The sequence below is a fragment of the Bos taurus genome, chromosome 3 (genome assembly GCF_002263795.3).
Source record: "Bos taurus isolate L1 Dominette 01449 registration number 42190680 breed Hereford chromosome 3, ARS-UCD2.0, whole genome shotgun sequence".
NCBI classification, from domain to species: Eukaryota; Metazoa; Chordata; class Mammalia; order Artiodactyla; family Bovidae; genus Bos; species Bos taurus.
The window spans coordinates 42241676-42264741 of record NC_037330.1 but is presented as its reverse complement, the minus strand read 5'-3'; the positions used below and the strand labels follow the sequence as shown (position 1 = coordinate 42264741).

The following is a 23066-nucleotide window of genomic DNA, read 5'->3' as shown; positions in this document are numbered from 1 at the left end:
TGAAATTTCCCTTTCTCCCCAACTCCCCACCATCCTACCTCACAATCTTCAACTGTTAAACCAGACCTTCCCCCAGCACCAACTCCTCCATGAAGTCTTTAAATTACACAGACTTTTCTATCCTTGTCTTCTACTCAACATTTCAGCAGTACATCAAAGTTGACCACTCTTTCTTTTCTAAAACATTCTCTTTCCTTGGCTTCTGCTTTAGCACAACTCTAATGGTTTTCATCTTCCTCTGCTCTTGAGAGACCATGAAATGCCAGCATCCTAGGGACTGACCCATCCTAGGTCTTCTTTTCTTGCTCTTATTCTTGCCTAGAGTAATTCCACCCATTCCTCTGGTTTTAAATATCTAGATATGGATGGTTTTAAAAGTCATATAACCAGGATAGATTCTCCCCTGAGCTCCATTAGCAGGTATCATGAAAGTGAAAACGTTTCCAGGACCAATTCCTGTTTCCCCCAGCCCTCTTCCTTGCTGGTTTTCATCATTTCAAAAAATGGCAGCATCAACTACTCAGTTACTAAAGCCAGAATACTTACTTACTTCTTTCCTTTCCTCATCTATTACATACATCTGAGCATTTTTTCCTTCTAAATTTTCCCCAATTTGTCTTTTTTCTCTCTTGCACCAGGGCTACTTTGCTTCCCTAAAGTCCATTCACCCACACATTTAGTGATCTTTTAAGAATATCAATGAGATTGTGATTATTTGCTGCTTATTTTTATTACTTTATTATTAGTTTCAGCAGAGATAAAATTATTTTGTGAAACTGCTATAAAAGTATCTAAATGCTTACCTTCAATTTCTGTACTTATCTCATCATGGACTGGTAAGTTTATAGGCTGGTAACAGTCTGCAAATCTTACTTCAAGTAGCATTGGTTTCCTGGACTTTGTCAGTGACTGGATACCATTTGCAACCAAATATAATAATGATACATAATCTCTGAAACCTCATATTGATATAAATTATTTTCTTTTTGACAGACACATGTACATATAACTCCATTGTTTTGAAAACTATCCTTGGTGGTGGGCTCAAAGTGATTTAATTGTCCTTATGCTCCTTAAATCTGTGACATAAATTTTGGGTCACCAGCTGGAGAAAAAGAATTGTTCTATTTGGCTTGACATTAGAGATTGATGATGCTTGACTAGACAAGTACAAGCCCATCTTTGCAGTAATGTGGGCAAGAACAGAGCTTCCAGTGGATATAAGAAATTGAAAGCTGAGGCTTCATAAATGATAAATTCAAGGCAAGTAAAGTGATAGCAGTACCACTAAATAGCAGATGATTAAAATGGGGCGGGAATGGGGGGAGTCTAAGACAAAGCAAGCAGAAGACACTTGCACTTACCTGCAAAATAAATGGCATGTATGACTCTTGATAATGCAATATACTTATTTAATAACAATATACTACTTTGTTACTTGATGTCCTAAGTGACTTTCTAAACGAAAGCAGAAGCAACAACATAAACTTGACACCTGATAACCAGTGTAAGTGATACATGATGCCATCTTTCCCAAGTAAATTTTCTTCATTAATCTCAAAGATAACCAAAGTTTAAACTATAAAATTTTAGACAGAGCCTATGTAAACAGAGTCTCCTATCAGCACCTGGAAGACAAAGTTCTAAATATAATAATTCTTAGTGATGAAAAAAGTAAATAAATTAAAAGTCAAAGTATCTGCTTTGACTTACCCAAATGGATCACCAACTACAAGGAATGCAACATCACTGATATCAGCATCCTTTAAAATATTATCTGCCTCCTGTTCCACTTCTTCTCTATCAGCAAGAATCAATTTTCTCTCATAAAACTCTTCCTATAGATTTAAATTCAATATAAAAATGAGATAGCAGGTGACCATTTCAACACATACAAACACACATACACACTCTCACACACACAAAACAATCTTTGTCTGTGGCTGGTGCAAATCCTGGCAACCATCCAAACACTGATCCCTGAATACAACTCATCAATGAACTAGTACCCTGTATCATGTTGCAATTAAATTCTGTCTTTGGGGCTATCTTAATATCCCAAGAGGAGGTAGACTTCCTAACATCTGAGGCTTTTTGCATTTTAAATTAACCTCTAAATTTGGGTCTAATAGACCAGGCCAAACATTGTACTTTAAATAGAAAATATGTATGCATGAGCCTTACTTGCTTCAGAAACACAATACTACAGAATAAATATATTAAACAATAATATATGTTTATTTAACATATGTTTACCATACATATATGGTAGTTGGGTTTTATTAAAATTTCCTTGGGAAAATCTATGAGACCCTGATGAAAATAAAAGATAATTTCAATGAGAAATAGTAAAAAATTATGATTTAGTTGTTTACAAAACCAGCAATCATTCCTACATAATTGCAGGAAAGACTAATTTAAAACTGTACTTCCTAGTTTCTGGTAAAAAAAAAAAAAAAAAGGCAGAGTTGCAGGAGAAAAAAAAGAATTCTAAATATATAGGAAATCTCCATACCAACTGCTTGTGAACAAATCCCCAGAAGTTCAACCCCAATGCATAAACCTAAGAGGCTGACCTTAACTGGAATGGCAGCATGTAAGACTGAGCTAGGGGTCATGGGGTAGTGGTTACAACCTATTACGCAAGATCACAAATCTTATAACTGATTTCCTGTGGAGTAATATATAACTCAAATACAGTAAAAGTGGATGCATAGATAAATACTATTTCTTACATGCTAATAAATTTATTTTAGTCATTAAGGATTATATCATATGTCAAAAGTTATAAGATTGCTATAATGGAAAAGTGTCAGCTACTCAGTAATATTTGTCAAGCAAATGAACAAATCATTAAGCATTTGAAGATAAAGGCTAAATAGTTCCAAGTGATAATTATTTCCTAATACTTAACTACAATCAGTTTCTCAATTGTGAAAAAAGATCCTTTCCTTTTCATTGCACATCTTCTTAGAGATAATGTTCCAGAAGTTCCCAATGACAACGTTTTCATGGATGAAAAGTGTTTTATTTTCCCTCTTACCACGTACCTTTTCTTAATCACTCACTTTATATACCTTATTTTAATTTTGTGAGCCCAGTAAACTTAATAGTTGCAGAACATTTATAGTCACATATGTAAGAGAACACACATATGATTAATGAAAGCTGAAAGAAATGATGTTCTTTTCTGAGCTTCTAAGATTCCTTAAAGATCAAGGAATCACATGTTACTAGCTTAATGCTGGCAGTAATCTGATACAATCTTTTATAAATGACTTAACAACAGAAAACCCATTCTCTCCTTAAGACTTCTATCATGTTTACTCCATATTTATCACTTATCCTAACTCAAGATATATTTCATTATCTAATTGAGACAACAGAATATTAAAAAAAAATCCTCAAAGAGAAATACACATTAATACCTCAATATAATCAAATGGTTGATCCTCTTTAAAAAGAATACTTAAAAAAGGGAAGAAACCGCTAAAGCAGAAATAGACAGATACTACATTATTTTTAACATAACCATTTATGAATTTGTTCATTCACTCATTTGAAAAATATTTGTGTACAACCTCCATGCCAAGCTCTATGCATGATGTTGCAAACAGTGTGGACATACCCAACCTCTGCTCTAAGAAGCATAATATCTAGTGTCATGTTCTTTTCCATCGTGGTTTATCAAAGGATATTGACTATAGTTCACTTACTGCTGTGGAGTAAGACCTTATTGTTTATCCATTCTCTATCCCAAACTCTTAATCCATGCTTCCCTCACTTTCCATCCCCCTTCCAGGCCCAGATCTTCACCCTATAAGTAATACTTGTTCAAATGTTTTTGTGGGAAAAACTCTAAAAATCATAGCAACTAAAATTAACATTTAGCTAGCACTTAAATTTGCAAAGCAGTTTCAAATACACTAATAAATGATAGAATCTTAACAGCCTTCCAACTGGTTATTATCTCCATTTGACAAATGAAGGAATTGACATGTGGAGATGTTTGGAAATGTGCCGTCCACTATGCTAAAATCCTGTAAGGCAGGCATTTCTATCCTCTTTTTACAAAGTAAGAAACAAAAGTTAAAGGGCTTGTCTAAGGTCACATGTTAACATGTGACAGAACATAAAACCAGGCCCAGTTCTTTAAAACTACTGACTTGTTATTTGTCTATATTCTCTAAGAAGATTTTAAGTTCATTCTAAATGCCCCTGATAACTAATTAGAAAGGAATATTTCTATCATCTTGAGCTGGAGACTGTGGCTCCATCCTATTAAATTGAAGCCAACAAATCAAAGCTGGTCATTAGACACACCTTTCATTTCAAAGTATGGCTAATTCAAGTTAGCAGTCCTTCTTCAGGTTTTAAAGTAACTGTGAGACCTTCAGAATTCCCTGGGCTGTTAATCTGAGAGGCCAGAAGACTGGAAATTCTCTAGGTCACCTTTTTCTTTGGATGACTTGATAGACCAGACAATCCTAAAATCTTCTCCCTCCTCCTGTAATATAGCCATCAGTTTTTGCATCTTAATCTACATTCCATTTGAAACTTGACGATGAACCTGAATCTGACCCCTCTTTCAAAATTTACTGAGCCTTTAACCAAACCCAGCTAAATGCATGATATGCTAGCAAATTCTATGGTTACCAAGTTCCTGGCTCACTTAACCCATTCAAGTGTATGGGTATAAGCTTGACTGGGAACAGCCTATTTAAAGGTTAGATCTCTCTGGATATGACACAGACAGAAAGGTGATTACCATTCCCTATGGAAATACTTCAAAGGGCGAAGCCTTCAGTTTGGTCCCTGAATACATAACCAACTCATTAAGGCTGTGTTAGCACCTCATTAGCACCCAACTCAGAAAGGATTTCTTGGCTATCTCACGAAATAAGGGATTCTGATGACTATCCCCAGGAGTGTAAAATAACTTTCCTTTCCTATTTAATGGAGAAAGCTACACAATTAGACTTGTAAGAAAAAGCACGCTTTCATTTTCCAAGTCACATGGTTAGTGTATGATTGCCATTCTTGTACTCCTCAGATTCTTCATGAGAAAGGGATGTATTTTAAAGGGTTTGAACCAGGAGACCTGAAAAATTCGATTCAGCTTAGTGTAAAAAGAATCAGCTGTTAAATATCCGTCTTCCCAGGAGGCTGGAAAGCCTTAAGCACTTACCAGAACTTCTTTCCCTACAGTCAGAACTGACGTATAGGTTTCCAGATACACTCGACTGCAGCGTCTGACAACTTCCAGGCCCTTGACTGTGATGTCCTTGGCATCTCCCAGGCCCAAACCAATCATGTAAAGCATCTCAAATAACAGGGGGAGGGTGACTGCACGACGAAATGGATATGAAAATCAAGTGTCAGCTACACCGGGGATACCTAAAATCTAGTAATGAAAACGAAAACCAAAATAACACGAGGAGGGACGGCATGTCAGCGGGAGATTTAAGAACTTCCCGCCTTTTAAATAAGGACTGGAGTGTTTTTAAATAGCTCTACCCGCTTTCTCTCTTATTACACAACGCTAGGAGTAGACAATTACCCGCTGAGAAAACGACAGTTGAATCCCTGTTCTCCCCAAATTCCTATCTGCCGCCGTTCCCCAGAAGTAGTTGCCCAAGCGGAGGATTTACCCGGAGAAAGGATCCACGCCGCCGGCCTCACCTACGATGCCGCAAAGCGCCTCCGCTTTACGGCATTTCACGACTAGCTGAAAGGGGTGGCTTCTGCAGGCTCCGGGCTGGGGCACCCGGGTCCCACCGCCACTAAGGTTGACCCACGGGGTGCTGGGGCTGGGAGGCGAAAGTTCACCCGTTCAGGGGAGTCCGACCAGTTCCCCAGCATGGCCTTTGGGAAGGGACGAGGCCTGCCCACGATCCCCTAATTTTATAAACATCCCAGCCTGGAACCAGGTAAGTGCAAGAGCTTTTCGCCAGCGAGGAAAGCCAGCCGCGAGGTTGGACCAAGGAGCTCCACGCCTTCCTTCTTTCCCCCAGAAAGACCAGAGGGTGGCGGGTGGAAGGGGTTTCCCTAGTCTGCCCCAGATAGCCCTAATGCACACATTTCCCATCCTCGCCTTTTCTTTCGGCTGTAATTTAACCAGCTGCTTTCCTGTCGAGCTGTCATTTTGGCAAAACTGGTGATGAATGTTGGTTCTGATTTCCTAGCGGGGCCGTGATTCCTCGGGTTTGTCCCTGAAACCTTATTCTGGAGTGCCCCAAGGAGTGTGTGACTGGAATCTGCCTCAGTCATCGTCAGTGTCGGGAAGCCCAAAACCCTCCTGTGCCCCGAGAAGTGACCTTTAAGAATGCTCACGGATTTCAGACCTCGCCACAACGCTTCCACAGGGGGAATTCTTAAAGTTGGTTAAATGTAGTTCCAATGCCGAGATGATTTGTTATGACTGAATATGTTCTTCCTAAGGTCACTAATGACCTCATCCAAGTTAAAAAGACAATTTCCATTGCACATCTCAGCAGGCAATGTTGATTATTCAGAATTTTCATTATGCTTCTCTGACAGTGCTTTTTTGCTCAATTCTGCTTCCTTTAGCCTTGACTATCTTTTCACTCTGAATTTCATCCAGGCTTTGGCCTTCTCATTCTGTACACTCTTAATGATTGGTTCTATCCACTGTCACTGTTAGATTCATTCCTCATATAATAAACAAAAATAAATTCACTCATAGATGTAAGTGGAAAACTTCAAGTTTCCGAGGGAAAACTGGAGAAAAAGGTTTGTGACTTATTTAGGCAAAGATTTCTTAGGTGCAACACATGAAGTATGATAGAGAAAAGAAAAAAAAATTGTATTTCAGCAAAATAAAAACGATGGTCTTCAGAAAACATTGAAGTCACACATTGGGAGGAAATATTTGCAAAGCATATATCCAATATAGGACTTATATTGAGAATATACAAAGAACTGTCAAAACACAATAGTAAGAAAACAATTTTAAAAATAGGAAAAAATTAAATATGGACACATCCCCAAAGAAGTTACCTGAGTAGCAAATACACATTTGAAAAGATGCCAAACATCATTAGACATTAGGGAAATTATTAAAAACCATTCCTACTGTTGCACACCTATTAGAATGGCTACATTAAGAAACAAAATCCGTAATATTCATTACCATGATTTCAGGTTCTCTCTTATGTTTTGCAGACTCAAATTTTCACCTCTCATTCAGACCTCTTCCTCAGCATCCTGTATTTAACTTTTTTCTGGAAATCATCTGAGTGACCCAGAGGCATGTCAAATCTAACACATCCAAAGCTGAACCCATCAGCTTTCAACTTAGTTTTTCCTTCTGTATTGTCTGCTTTGATTGGAAGACATTGCCATCTATAGACTCTTATCGAAGCCAGACACCTGGAAGTCACCTCACATTTTAATCTGACAATCTGCTGGTCTTTCTCAATAGAAACCATGGCTACCATCACAATCTTGATTCAGGTCCTCATTATGCCACTCCTGCAGCTGGTCACCACGTCTCCTTCACATTCATCCTTCTCTCAAGAGCCAAGGAGATTGAGCTAAGATACAATCTGACAGTGTCACTCCCCTTCTAAATGCTTTTGAGGCCAAGAGAAAGTCCAGTCTCCTTAACATGTCCCACAAGATCAACCATGATGTGACAGTTGTCTACCTCTATAGCCTCCATAGTCTCTACCTCTATAGCCTCCACTACTTACCATGAGCTTTTTCTCTAGCTGTCTAGTTCTGTGCCCAAAACATGCTGCTCTGTGCCTTTCTGTCTTTAGTCAGGCAGCCACCTCAGCATGGAATACCCTTGGCCATTTTCTCCTGCCTAAATCCCTGCTACTCATTCTTTAAGACTAAATCAAAGAAGTAGTCCCAGAGATCCTGAAACTAGGTTAGGTATCTCCTTTTTGTTACAATAACACTCCTTACACATACTTACTGGTCAATTTAGGTGTTTTGTAGTTGTGTATCTTCTTTATCAAACCATAAATTTCATTAAATCAGGGGCCATATTTTATTTATATTCTCATCCCTAAGGCATATCACAGTGTCTGGTACATGGTAGGTATTCAATAAATGTTTGTTAAATAGGTCATTATTCACTACTAGCTGAGCAATTTCTTTGTTACAATGATTTCTTTTTCAGTCTTTATGAAATGCAGAGAGTGATATTTTGATGACGGTCAAAAATCATTGGTGAAATTATCAAACATAAACATGCCTTGCTTATGATACTTTAGGAAGTCATTTATGTTGAAAGGCTCCTGACATATCATGTATACTTTATATGCTCACTATTGAGTAGGTAAATTTTCCAATGTACTGATCATTTCTAGCATGTTTCAGTTTTCAGATTTTCCTTGAGTGATTTAAGGTAGCTTCACAGGGAAAGAACATTGCCATAAAGAATAATTTGTAATCCAAAGGAAGGTATACTTTATCTATTTTCAGGAGATTTATATTGAAAGTGAAGTTATTCTGAGTTGGTAAAGAAATACTGTATTTTTAAATACAGAAGTAATTCATGTTTTAGTTTTCAAAATTCAGTCAAAGGAACTTACTTTCACTATAGAATTCTTAAACACACCTTTCTGCCTGCCTTCATTTCTCAAAAGGAGTGTGGATTTGGAGGACTTTTCTGGAGGTAGATAAAGTAAACATGTTATGGCAGTCTTTTTTCTTCCCCACCTCAGCAAATATAAGCAGAAAAAAATTGGTGTTATTTTTCTTTTGCAGAATGTTTCTGTGTGTTTGATTTCTGTCTTGCCATTTAAAACAGGTTTCAAGTATGACTGCATTTCCATCAACAATTTATCATTAAAAGTTTCAAACATATAGAAAAGTTAAAACAGTTTTACAATAAATATCCAGATAGCTACCTCCTAGGTTTTACAGTTTTAACATTTCACTATATGTGTTCAATCACATATTTATCCATCCACTCAGCTGTCAACTTATGTTATTATTTTGTTGCATTTCTACCGGAGTTACATAAGTACATATGTGATTGCATTTTACTGCTCTTCTGTTTCTCTGGCCTCACCTCCTGGTGTTCTCCACACCACCACCCCACAGATATCTGTTTGTTCCTGGCTGCACTTCCTTGAAGTCTTTGCCCCAGTTTTACCTCCTCTGTGAGGCCTAACCTGTATAAAACTGACAGTTTCAGTCACTTCATCTGCTGTTTCCCCCAGAGCACATATTTACGTTCTAACATAACTGTTTAATTTACTAATTTATTATGTTTATTGTCTGTGCCATCCTAGAATATAAGCACAAGAAAGTCAAGAATTTGTTGTTCCATTTGGTTTACTAATGTGAAAGAAACTAGAACAGTGTTTGGCATGTATGCTCAGTAGATATATGTTGAATGAATGAGTACACATCTACATATAGTAATGTATTATAAATATATTATGTGTAAGGGAAGAATTATGCAGAGAGAAGTTTGGATGATGATTAAAAACTCAGATTTTGATAGCATTCAGAGCTTGGTTTAAATTTAGGCGTTTCTGCCCAGTAGTGTTAATGAACCAAACTTGGGTCTGCTTGCCTGTGCACAGTAAAGCCAATCTACTGACACTGAGTTGTGGTGAAGGAAAGTACAGCATTTATTGCAGGGCACCAAGCAAGGGGAGTGGGTAGCTCATATTCAAAAGACCCAGACTCCCCAGTGGCTTTCAGGTGAGTGTTTGTTGTTGTTTTTAATTAATTTTTATTGGCATTTATATAGGTGCTTAGGAAAGGGGGTTTTAAAGGCATTGTAAGGGAGGAGACATGATCAGTTTATGCATAGTTCTCAGATTGGTTGACATCAAGGTGAAGTTTCAAGCTTCATCAACCTTTGGGTCTCAACAGGTCTAGGGTCTGTGTGCTTGTGGGCATTGTTTTCATCTGGTGGGGGTCTGCATCCTCTAAAGACAGCTTAAGAATGTGTGTCAGGCCTTTATATCTTTTAGGGAACTGTGAGATCAGTGATTCTGCCATGTGAAAGAATCTATAGTAACTGATTACTGATAACAATCTGTAGTCTAAATTGTTACCAGTTTCCCAAGCCAATGTCTATTCTTTGTTTCTGTACCTTCACGTTTCCTAATCATTAACTACTGAGCGAGTCTTTGGAGACTCAGTGGAAACTGGTTGTGTGTTAGTCACTCAGTTGTGTCCTACTCTTTGCAACCCCATAGACTAGCCCACCAGGCTCCTCTGTCCATGCAATTCTCCAGGCACAAATACTGGAGTGGTTTGCCATTCCCTTCTCCAGGGATCTTCCTGACCCAGGGATCAAACCCAGATCTCCCTCATTTCAGGCAGGTTCTTTACCATCTGAGCCACGAGGGAAGTGTTTTATTTCAAAAGACAGGGACAAAGGGACTTGTATATGGTTTCAGTAGCGCATTCCCTTTCTAAACTTCAGTTGTCTCATCTGTGAAATAGAGGTAATAATACCATCCTTCATAGGATTATTATGAGGTTAAATGAAAGAATACATATTAAGGGCTTAGTACAGTATTAGGCATTTAGTAAAGACTCAATCAATAATGGCAGATATGGGGTTTGAAATTAATTTTATGGTAATCTACAATGTCTATCAGATTATGAGAATCAGACTCATCTTCCACCAAGATTAGTTCTCATTCTTTTCCTCATTCACTATAGTTCTCTGAAATCTTGACATCATTCAATTAGACCTCTAGGTGGACTATGTTATTGATTCACAAGAGTCATCTTAAGCAAACATTATTATTATACTCTGAGGTACTTTTTCTGAGAAAAACTTTGCTTCTATCATTCTGTCATTGACTTTTACACTGTAGACTTGATTGGCACCAAATATGTGTTGCCTACCAATATGTTAATATTCAAAGTAGAAGAAAGCTAGCATGCAGGTGAACTTTGTTTGTATTCTACTAAACAAAATCCGACGAGCAGAGAAAATGTTCACTTGGGTTGTAAACAATTAATTTTTTAGAATTTTAGGTGCTCAGCAACAATTAAAAAGAAAATTGTAGTCCATTCTACAATACAATACTATATAGCAATTAAAAAGGTGAACTACTGCTACATAAAACAGCCTGGATGAATCTCAGAATCTCAATATGGATGACTAAAAGAGTACTTTTTTTTAGCATAACCAGAATATAAATTTTTTTTTAAACCATGTAAGTTCTTGTCATTATTAAATATGTACACTAATAAACTCTGTAGACATTGAGTTATTCAGATAATATGGTCACTTATGTTACTTAGAGGCCAGTTTTTTTCCTGTGGTAAATCTAGAAACCCTTTTAACCAAAATTAAACCCCTGTCTATATCAAGTTGCAGAATTTCCACAAACTTAATTTTCCTGGAGTGGATTTGGTTTTCATTTTCTAAATGCCAGGCAGGCATAGGGCATGATTCATCTTAACCTTATTTCCTTGCACTTTATTTTATTTTATTTGATTTTTTTTGCTTGATTTACAGTAAAGTTTTCTGCTGTAACTGAGTAGCATTATTTCTTTCCAGCAATTTTCAGCACCTCACTTTCCAAGTTCATTACATTTTATGAAAATAATGGCTTATTGGTATCCAGACTCTAATAGAATCTATTTTAATCTTATCTTCACTTCTGATTATTGCTTCTCTTTGAACATTCATTAAATAATAATATTATTATTAAATAAATAATAATATTTAATTCGTTAAATAGGCACTTGATAAAATGCAACAGTAGTATCAAAGATACTGTTTATTATTATTATTTTTTTTAATAAATTTGGCAGACTCGCGCGGGCCCCGACCAATCGCACTGACCCACCAAGCCTAGCGAGAGCTCGGGCCCAGTACGTGGCAGGTGGGGAACGAAGAGGGGCGGGAATAAGAAGAAAATCTGTCCTTTCGCTCCGCCTCAGAGCTATCGGACCGACCCAGGACACATGCGCGACGTCGATAGGGCGGGGACTAACGACGCCGGGGTCTGCAGGGGTCTGAGTCTCAAAGATAATGTTTATGCCATGAATACCAATTGCAGAAGCAGTAGAAAGCTGTGATTAAGGACCTGGGCTTTGAAGTCAGACTAATAGACTTGAATTCTGGCCCTCCGTGCTAAAAGTGTGACCTTAGGAACATTCCTGAATCCTTAGATATATTATCTGTAAAATGCAAATAATAAAGGTATTTGCCTCATAGGACTGTCTTGTGGATTACAGGCAGTAATACTGCATAGGAATTGCTCTGAACAGTGTCTTGTACTAAGTAATCATTCAGTTCTTAGCTGCCATTATAAATATTACTACCTTTAGATGTTTTCTGAGGATTAAATGTAGTAATGTATGTAAAGTGTGTATCAAAAGGCCTTCAGTGTGCTACACAATTAACATTAGTTGATATATTACCAAACAAAGATTTTTTTTGATCAGTTGGTTTCTACAAGATTTCTCTGTGTCTAACTAAAGCTGTACTTTGGGACCATTCTCTCTTCTCCCCTCACCCAAAAAGTGAACTTGCCATTAGTATATTTATACTCAGAAAATGTACAGATTTCTAAGCTAAAGCACAAAGCTTTTAAAAATTATAATGTAGCTGAAATGTTATTTATAATGAAAGGAAGCAAATGTGGTATTAATCACTATTAAAAAAAGACATGTTTTTCCTTTAATAATGATACAATGACATTTCCTTCCAATTATTTCCTGTCCTAATAATTTTGGTCTATGACCAATTAAACTCCATCAGTAAGTTGGGGATATTTGAGGGGATTATGGCATTGTGTTGTCTGGGGCCAGTCCTTTTCTTAAAGAAGCTGTAATAATCTTACATAGAAATTACACTCAGAAGTCATACTAATCTTGATTCCTTGCTTATGCCTAGTTCCTAAGGACCAGCATCTCTGTCCTGTTGTTTCAAGAGACCGAACCATACAACCGATTTCAGTCTTTTGACTTCCATTTCTTGCCTTCAAATGCATCTCCCCCTGAGTGAGCTCCCTTTTGCAAAGCGAGACCCCACAAAGTTAAATACTCACCTGTCTGAAACCCTGAGGGTTACTGAGTACCTTTGAACAGGTAGTGCACCAAAAGTGCCATTCACATAGACTGCACACAGCCTGCCCAGCTGCACCTGCCGGCCCAATGACCAGTTTTCAGTTTCTTAAACTTGTTCACCTGCTATGCTCTTTCTTGAGTACAAACCCTGGATCTTGTGTTACTTGATTTTTGTTTGTTTTTATTTTAAGGTAATATTATGTGCTGTATCATTGTGTACTAGAGTAGCACTTTTAAAGAGTAGTCTTCATTAGACAGCATGTAATAAGATTGCTGCTCAGGTTTGTGAAAATGAAAGTAGCTCAGTTGTGTCTGACTCTTTGTGACCTTATGGACTACACAGCCCATGGAGTTCTCCAGGCCAGAATACTGGAGTGGGTAGCCGTTTTCTTCTCCAGGGGATCTTCCCAACCCAGGGATCGAACGCAGGTCTCCTGCATTGCAGGCAGATTCTGTACCGTCTGATCCACCAGTGAATCCCAATATACAAAGAAGATGAGTGTGGATGATCAGAAACATAATTAAATGGAGGAAGGGAAGACAAGGATTGATTAAAATCTGATGTGAATCCAAACTGGAACCTGTTTCAATACAAATTTCTAAACTTACTTTTAGAAGTTTATATCAAATGTCAGGAGAATAAAAGTAAATTCAGACCTAAGTTAATGATATTCTTCATTCACTTTAGTAATGTTTAAAACCACAAAGAAATGTAGCATTAAAAAACTCTCAGTCTTTCCAGGGTGTCATGACATTTGATTATTTTAAACATGAAATCCAGTTTTTTTTGTGAAATTCAACAAAACTAGAGTGAGCTATGGGATTTCTCCCCCCACTCTTGTAACCAGCTCGATACAGGAATAAATAGAGTGAGAGTTGAGACTATTACTCATTTCTGCAAATTACTTGGAATACTTTTTTATGCCTTTCTCCCCAAAAGCCCTGAGAGCTAGACATACAAATTTCTGGAACACCGCATTTTTGACATATTCTTGCATATCTGTGAGTGTCCATCACATGTAGAGATTTAACTTAATTCCTTTCACAACTAATTTGAAGCCCTATAATACCTATTGACCTTAATTGTCCCTGGTTCAACACAATAAATATTTATCGAGTGTCTTGTATGTAATGCTATGTGCCCTGTATTTTTAGGGAAAAAGAAAAGCATAAATTACTATCTATGCCCTCTAGAAATTATATTCAGGTGGGAAAAACAGCATCAGTAGCTGTGTTCCATACTGATAATATGATAATAGGCAGCAATACATGCAATAATAAAGGTACAGGCAGTGTATAGTGGGAGAAGAGAGTGAAAAGGGGATTAATTAAACTGGATAATGCTCTAATAGCTTGATCTAATTCTGTTCTTTTTATAATATCTAGGTAACACAAGGAAACTGGATATTCGACTGATCACCAGATAACCAGTTTGTTTATGTCACAGTTTGGAGGGGGGAACTATATTGCAGATGAACTACTTAGTTGCAGATAAACTTCAGCCTTACAAACATGTTAACTAGATTTTCCAGGTTACCCAGAATACCAGTGTCGTAGCAATGGACTAATACTAACTATATTTTCCTGTTTCTGCCATACAAAAATCTGGGCATCATTTTGTCAACTTTATTAGTGTTTGGGGAGAGGTAGGGGGTGTGTATTCCTAATTTAGACATTCCTTCTTTCAGATACCAACTTGAAGGTTACTTGATGACCATACAATCTTACAGGAAAGTGAATATTATTACCTAGATTCTGGGAAAACATAAGGAAATATCAGTCTTCCACACAGCATGCAGGCTAATGGGATTCTTGAGAGCCCCATTTTTATAAGTTCCCCTTCAGAAGTCTGTTTCCTGGACATAAATTTGAATTGGTTGCCCTGTGGGGTTGGTATTCATAAATGAGTGACTCACCTTTTAAGGATTCCAGACAGCTAAGTACACCATCATTTCAGAGTGTTTTGTTTTTTCCATGAAAACTGCTGAAGTCATATTGAAAAATTTGTTATAGGATGAATGAAGTTTTTGTGGTCTATTTTTATGAAACTGTTTTCATAGAAAAATGAGTACTAGTGATTGCTAGTTTAAAATGTTATAAATATACCTCCACAATATAGTCATGCCTTCTGCCTACTCAGCAGAAACAGAGTGTCCACTTATGTATCTACTTCAGTAGTTAATTCCTGGCTTCTTCAGGAAAAGGAAACCATGGTGTGGAAGGGATATTTGGGCCTGATATTATGTATGGCATTCCTCTATAGAGGACGTATATAAGTCATTGCCTATTTTGTATCATTTTCAAAGAACAGCAGGCTCAATAGGATTTCCATTGTAAAGGAATGCCCTGTCCTTGTAAGTAGTTTGAGTTGTAATTTAAGTTTTCTCTTCGTAGTGGCATCCCTACCATTGTTTTTTCTTTTCTGCTCACCGCAAGGTATTCCTCAGATTGTTTGTTGAACATGTATCTCTCTACCCATTCTGTTACTCTGTTCTCCCATGTTCACAGAGCCGTCGCTTCATCCATTATGGTGGTGATTTAGTCACTAGGTTGTGTCTGAGTCTTGCAACCCCATGGACCCCCTTGTAGCCTGCCAGGCTCCTCTGTCCATGGGATTCCCCAGGCAAGAATACTGGAGTGGGTTGCCATTTCCTTTTCCAGGGGATCTTCCTGACCCAGGAATTGAACCCAGGTCTCCTGCACTGAGGCAGTTTCTTTACTGACTGAGCTACCAGGGAAGACCATTATCCTCTTCCCTAATTTCACTTACTCCCTCACTGCTGGCTTTTTACCTTCAGCATATTAGAGTGTACCCATCTTAGAAATAATCGAACAACCTTCCTCTAATTGTTACCCCACCTAGCTATTACCCGATACTTCTTCCCCTCACATATCATGTTTTGAACAAAAACCAGAGGTCATCTCAAATTCCTCCTTCCTGCTATTTTGTTAATCCTGCTGTTCTTTAATCTGATTTTCATCCCTTCTACAGTGAAACCATGGTCTCTAATGACCTGCGTTAAATTCTGCTGCTGGATCTTTGCAGCTTTGCAGATTCTTCCTTGGTTTGTGACACCATTTCTCTTCAATTTCTATGTTCTCATTCCCTCTACTTTTCAAACGTTGGCGTTTGGGGGGATTCTTTTCTTGGTCTTATTCATTCTTTCCTTGCTCTACAAACTCCAATTTGATACCTTATTCATTCCTATAATTCCAGAATCATTGTTAAAGTTATGAGCCTCGTGTCTGCATTTTCACTTGCAATAACTTACACGAACTGCCATCTCACATGTTCAGCCATATGTCTGCTATACTTAGTTGTTTCACAGCATCTCAGTACATACAGGACTGAACTCTACTCTTCCCACCATGGATGCTTTTCTTCCTGGATTCCATTTAGTGACAAGAAGCACCATCCAGACCAAACCCTGATGCATCCCTAAGTGCCGACCCCTTCAAAATCAAAAAAGTACATTCCCATTTTACCTCTTTATATCTCTTGTTTCTGACTCCATCTTTCCAATTCCAAAGCTTACTGTTTTTGTCTGGAATTACCTCGTCACTTCTTAAGACTGATTCCAATCTCATCTGATATTTAATCTATTTATAACACTGTTCTATTTTGTTTTTTTTTTCTGAAACACATCTTTTACTTTATTCTCCTGCTTGAAATCCTTCTGTGCTTCCCAACTACATTCAAGGTACACTCCCACTTCTTAGCATAGTGTCTGTAAGATATTTTATGTTCTGGGCCCAATGTTTCTCTCTTGCTGCACCTCTTACCTCTCCTATGTACAAGTCAACTTTGTATCAGGTCCCAGAGGGCACTCCATTCTTCACCTTCCACACTGTCCTCTTTCTCCTTCTTATCCTGCCCATCTCGCCTACTTCTAACAGCATTTCTTCCAGGCCTCTGCTTTTCTTTCTCACTTACTCATTTGGCATTGCCATGTTTCCTATGTCATGTTTCTTTTATCACACTAATTAATTCTGCTGTAATGGTTTATCTGAGTCTTTCCTAGACCAAAACTCCCTGGCAGCAGGAATTGTGTATTATCTCTGTATCATGCCATCTAGAACGTACCTATGGAATATCCTTAATAAAAGTTTGTTGGGGAAAAAAATCTCTGAGTCTGATTTACATCAGAAATAATCACTACTGTTACACTTGCAATTAAATTATATAATGTATAACAAGCTTATTCTTTAAAAATGGTCAAAATTCCTCTCTGAACCAAAGAACTTAGAGGTTAAAGAAGGTAGCTCAGGAATACAGGTGGCAGTAAATATGTAGAGCCTTTGCAATGCCATTCTGAGTCTACCCATGGGCCGAATTTCATAGGTTAAGGGCACGGTCTTCCACAAGACTGCCTGAGGGCAGTTCACCAGCTACATTTCATTCACCAGCTACAAGCTTATGATTTCCCAGAGCTACCCTCACTTCTGACCAGCTGCTTATAAGTTTGGGAGGTTTCCTTGACCCACTCAGGTTTGATTATTCACTAGAAGAATTCACAGAATTCAGGAAAGCACTAAATATAAATTACAGTTTTATTAGGCACAGAAGATTCAAGTCGGAACCAGTCAAAAGAAGAGACTTATAGGGTGATGTCTGGAAGGGCCCGGTGTGTGAAGTTTCTGTGTCCTTTCCTCATGGAGTCAGCTACCTGCTTCACATTTGACGTGTGACAATAATTAGTGTATCACTAACCTAGATAGCATATTGAAAAGCAGAGACATGACTTTGCCAACAAAGGTCCATCTAGTCAAGGCTATGGTTTTTCCAGTGGTCATGGATGTGAGAGTTGGACTGTGAGGAAAGCTGAGCACCGAAGAATTGATGCTTTTGAACTGTGGTGTTGGAGAAGACTCTTGAGAGTCCCTTGGACTGCAAGGAGATCCAACCAGTCTATCCTAAAGGAGATCAGTCCTGGGTGTTCATTGGAAGGACTGATACTGAAGCTGAAACTCCAGTACTTTGGCCACCTCGTGTGAAGAATTGACTCATTGGAAAAGACCCTGATGCTGGGAAAGATTGAGGGCAGGAGGAGAAGGGGACGACAGAGGATGAGATGGTTGGATGGCATCACTGACTCAATGGACATGGGTTTGGTTAAACTCCAGGAGTTGATGATGGACAGGGAGGCCTGGTGTGCTGCAATTCATGGGGTTGCAAAGAGACATCACTGAGTGACTGAAATGAACTGAACCAGGGAAGCAGATCTGAGCTTCAGTGTCCAGAGTTTTTATTGGGATTCATTATGTAAGTTTGACTGACAAATAACTGTTCATGCATGCATGTGAGCTTAGTTGCTCAGTCGTGTCCAGCTCTTTGCAATCCTATGGACTGTAGCCTGCTAGGTTCTTCCATCCCTGGAATTCTCCAGGCAAGAATACTGGAATGGGTAGCCATGCCCTCCTCCAGGGGATCTTCCCCATCCAGGGATTGAACCCACATCTCCTGCACTGGAAGGAGGATTCTTCACCACTGAACTACCTGGGAAACCCCAGAAATCACTGGCCATAGGTTGAACTCAATCTCCATCCTCCCTCCCCTCCACAAAGGTTGTACTGATATTGTGTGCTTAAGGTCCCTGTCTTATAATCTCGTGATTGCTCTTTCTAGCCTGTCTCTCCCCCATTCTGAATCTCACTAGTATAAACTCTAGAAGCCCACCGTGAATAATAGAGCCACTCCTATCACTGGCAAAAGCCCAAGGCTTTAGAAGGCTACCTCACAGGAACTGGGGACAGAAACCAGCTATATTCTCTAGCCAGTAGTAGACCATCTACAATTAAAACAGTCTGGCCACCAGAATTGAAACTTAGGTAAAGCCTAAATTATATTGGTAGCCTAGAATTTGTCTTCATTTGTCTTTTTTAATCATGCCAAAAAGGACCGTGGTCTAAAGGAAATGAAAACAATATCAAAGAGAGATTTGCACTTTTGTGTTTATTGTAACAGCATTCACATTAGCCAAGATATGGAAGCAACCTAAGTGTCCATCAACAAATGAAGAGATAAAGAAGATGCAGAGTGTGTGTGTGTGTACACACACATATACATGTATATGTGCACATACATAGTGGAATATTCAGGCATGACAAGGAAGGAAATCCTGCCATTTGAACAACATGGATGGACCTTGAAGATAATAAACAAAGTGAAATAAGCCAGACACAAACAAATTCTGCATGGTATCACTTATATGTATAATCTTTTAAAAAGTTGTTAAAAAGTGGTTTCCAGGGTCTGGGGGTGGTGGGAAATATGGAGAAGTTATAAAAGGTTACAAACTTCAGCTATGAAACGATGAAGTCTGAGGATTTGATATATAACATGGTGACTATAGTGTATGACACTGTATTGTATAATTGAAATTTGCTAAGACAGTGGACTTTAAATGTTCTTAAATGGGGTGGGGCAAGGAATTTGACATTCATGTACAGTTTAAAAGTCTTAATGGCACTTAAAAAACTGAATTGATAGCATAAATTTCCATTTGGCAAAGTCTGTTAGAGGCTGTCCAGAGGAGAAAAATTTATCAGAATTAAGAACTACTTCTGAGTTAGGTTATACCAACTTCACTTAGAGAATATGTTTCAGAAATTGTGCTAATGCAAATATTAAGAGCATTTAAAGAGAATAAAACTTGGATATTCCTTCTTATAAAGCTGATGACCTATGAAATCTTGTTAGGTCCTGCATTAAACAAATTAAATTGAATAGATAAAGTTATCTTCCCTAGAAAAGATTTATTTCCTCAATTTGGTATTTCTTACTGATTTAATATTTTTACCATTTATAATATATCAAAATTTTATTTATAAACAAATTAAATCTTGATTAAGATTTCCACCTGCATTAAATTTACCTTAAGTAACCAGACAATGTTAAATCTATTTTACCAATATTGGCAGTCTTTCTTAAGAGCTGTTAGGCTGGACTGAAGTATAACTCATAGGAAGAAATCTGAAAATCTCTCTATGACTTTAACCTCCAAAACTCTGAAAAATTTACAGAGGATAAAACAGCACATTGGTTTTAGATAGTGTGAATAAAAATGACTTGTGATTATATTTCCTTATAAAAGGCCCCCAAAGTGCTAACTCTAACCTAAAAGCAATTGATAAACTGAAAATTCAAAATTATTCTGCTCATCCAGAGACATCATTAAGAAAATAAAAAGTGATGCCACAGATTGAGAGAAGATATTCTCTCTCTATATATAGATATCTATCTATATATATCTGGATAAATAAGTCCTACAAAGAGATAGAACTCTTTGTTTCTACTGTACTGTTACAATACTACTTCTGACACCAGATGTAGGGGGTTTCCCACAGCACCAGCTCAGTGCTTACAATTTAATTCAATTCTGAAACTAACCAGAGTTAGTACACACTCCACAGGTTAAGGGCTCAGTCTCACAAGACTGCCCCCCAACTTCAGATGCCAATCACAAGTAGTAGATGCCCAGGTATAACTTTTTTTTTTTTTCCAACACCAAACAATTTTCTATTTCTCTTACTTGGTCCCACAAATTTAACTCAGTTCTGGCTTTATCTACCTGGAGATAGTGTAAGATCCCATAGGTTAAGAGCTCAATCCCACAAGACTGCCCCCACTTCAGGTGCCAGTCATAATTCCAGTGTTACATGTGCTGCTGACCAAGTGACTATAGGTTGGAGAGTATCACCACCTTCTCTTTGGGCTTGATCAATTTGATATAGTAGCTCATAGAACTACCACATCACTGCTGCTGATGCTGCTAAGTCACTTCAGTCATGTCTGACTCTGTGTGACCCCATAGATGCAGCTTACCAGGCTCCCCCGTCCCTGGGATTTTCCAGGTAAGAACACTGGAATGGGTTGCCATTTCCTTCTCCAATGCATGAAAGTGAAAAGTGAAAGTGAAGTCGCTCAGTCGTGTTGGACTCTTAGCGACCCCATGGACTGCAACCCACCAGGCGCCTCCGTCCATGGGGTTTTCCAGGCAAGAGTACTGGAGTGGAATGCCATCTCCTTCTCCAAACACATCACTGGTTTATTACAAAAATAACTCAGTAACAGCCAGATGGAAGAGATGCAGAGGGCAAGACATGTGGAAAGGGTACTGAGCTTCCATGTTCTCGGCTCACTATTCTCCCACCATTGCCACTTGTTCACAAACCCAGAGGCTCTCCAAGTCCCCTCCTTTTGAGTTTCCGTAGATGCTCCATTGGGCTTCCCTGGTGACCAAGCGGTAAAGAATCCTCCTGCAATGCTGGAGACCCAGGTTCCATCTCTGGGTCAGGAAGATCCCCTGGAGAAATGCATGGCAACCCACTACAGTATTCTTGCCTGGTGAATCCCATGGACACAGAAGCCTGGTGGATAACAGTCTGTGGGGTCGCACAGAGTTGAACACTACTGAAGTGACTAAGCAGCAGTTCAGCAGAGGCTCCATTAAAGAGGCACGATTAATTAAATCATTGGCCATTGGTGATTGATCCAACCACAAGCCCCTCTCCCTTCTCCAGTGCTCAGGTGGTAGGACTGAAAGTTCCAATTGCTTAATCATGGTTAGTTTCCCTGAAAATTAGCCCCAATCCTTAGAAGATTTTCAAAAGTCATCTCATTAACATAAATTCAGGTATAGTTGAAAGGGGCTTGTGAATAACTAGGCATTCCTTTCACCTTTATGGCTCTGGAGCTATTTCAGGAATCAATGACAGAAGGCCAAATATAGCAAAAGATGCCTCTACAGGTCTTATAAAAGGAATTGCAAGGTTTTATAAGCTATGTGCAAGGAACAGTGGGCAGAGATCAATTAATGTATTTCTTACTATAAAGCCCAGTATCACAGCATTTCCCACAACTTCTGTCTGGCTTGGCTGCAAATCAGATGTTCCCATGACCCCCTCCTTGCATTGGATCATCTAGAACAACTACAGGACACAGGAACACATGTTTACCAGCTTATTGTACAATAAAGGATATGTTAAAGGATACACATGAATAGCCAGATGAAGTGATGCATAGAGCATCACCTGGCAGTGTCCCAAGCACAGGAGCTTCTGTCCCCGTGGAACTGGGGTGAGCCACCCTCATGGCACAGAGGTGTGTTCACTTACTCAGAAACTCTCTGAAGCTTATACTGTTGGGGTTTTTATGGAGGCTTCAACTTAAAGGAATGATTGATTATTAACTCCATTTTTAGAGCCTCTCCAAATCTCCATTTGGATATTTACAGAGGCTCTATATAGGCATGACTGATGATTACATTCAAGAGGAGGGAGTGGAGAGAAGCTGAAGGTTCCAAGATTATGACAATCTTTGGTGACCAGTCCCATCTGGAAGCCATCAAGAGTCATCTTGTTAGAACAAAAGACACTCAATATCACTCAGGAAATTACCAAGTTCTTAGCATCTCTGCATCAGGAACTCTGGTCAAAGACTATTAGAAAAAAATTCTCCTAGCATCCCTATTTACAAGGATTTTAAGAGTTCTGTGTCAAGAACTAGGAGCAGACACAAATATTTATGTATTTTCTTATTATTTCATGCTAACGTTCAAAGACAAGATTATCTAGTTTTTAAAAATGACGTGAATGACATATCATCAGAAGATTTATTGATAGCTGTTATGCATAGGAAAAAGTACTCAGCATAATTAGTTATTAGGGAAATGCATATTAATATTAACAATGAAACACTTTACACCCATTAGAATGGCTAAAACATTAAAAACTAACACCAAGAAATGTTTGCAAGAATGTGGAGCACTGTAATTCTCTAGTAGAATGTAAAATGGTAAAAGGACTTTGGAGACCTGTTTTTCAATTAAGCAGGCAACTATTCTATGACATAACCCACTTAACTCCCAGTATTTATCCAAGGGAAATGAATACAAATGCTCACAAAAATGACTTGTACAAGTTTTTGTAGCAGTTTTATTTGTATCTGCAACAAATTGGAAACAATCCAAATGTCCATCAAAAGTCAAATGGATTTTTAAAAATTGTGATACAGTCATACAATGGAATACTAT

At 38.3% G+C, this 23066-nt stretch overlaps 2 protein-coding genes across 7 annotated transcripts in view; one reads left to right on the top strand and one right to left on the bottom strand.

Annotated features, from left to right (window-relative positions):
- Positions 1-5692, bottom strand: part of DPH5 (diphthamide biosynthesis 5) — a 45810-nt gene extending 40118 nt beyond the window's left edge. The window contains exons 1-3 of one of the 5 annotated variants that reach the window (XM_005204093.5): positions 5561-5692; positions 5189-5404; positions 1714-1838 (exon numbers count right to left, since the gene is read on the bottom strand). In XM_005204093.5, coding sequence (XP_005204150.1) covers positions 1714-1838; positions 5189-5323 — 260 coding nt within the window. In that variant the 5' untranslated portion in view covers positions 5324-5404; positions 5561-5692. Of the gene's footprint in view, positions 1-1713; positions 1839-5188 lie in introns of all 5 variants that reach the window. The other 4 variants (XM_005204096.5, XM_005204094.5, XM_005204095.5 and 1 more) reach the window with 4 other exon arrangements.
- Positions 5693-5730: 38 nt separating this feature from the next.
- The window catches only part of LOC112445982 (craniofacial development protein 2), a 62227-nt gene continuing 44891 nt past the window's right edge, over positions 5731-23066 (top strand). For both annotated transcript variants that reach the window (XR_009493907.1, XM_059885062.1), the window contains exon 1: positions 5731-5930. The gene's annotated coding sequence lies outside the window, so the exon portion shown is untranslated. The remainder of the gene's footprint in view (positions 5931-23066) is intronic.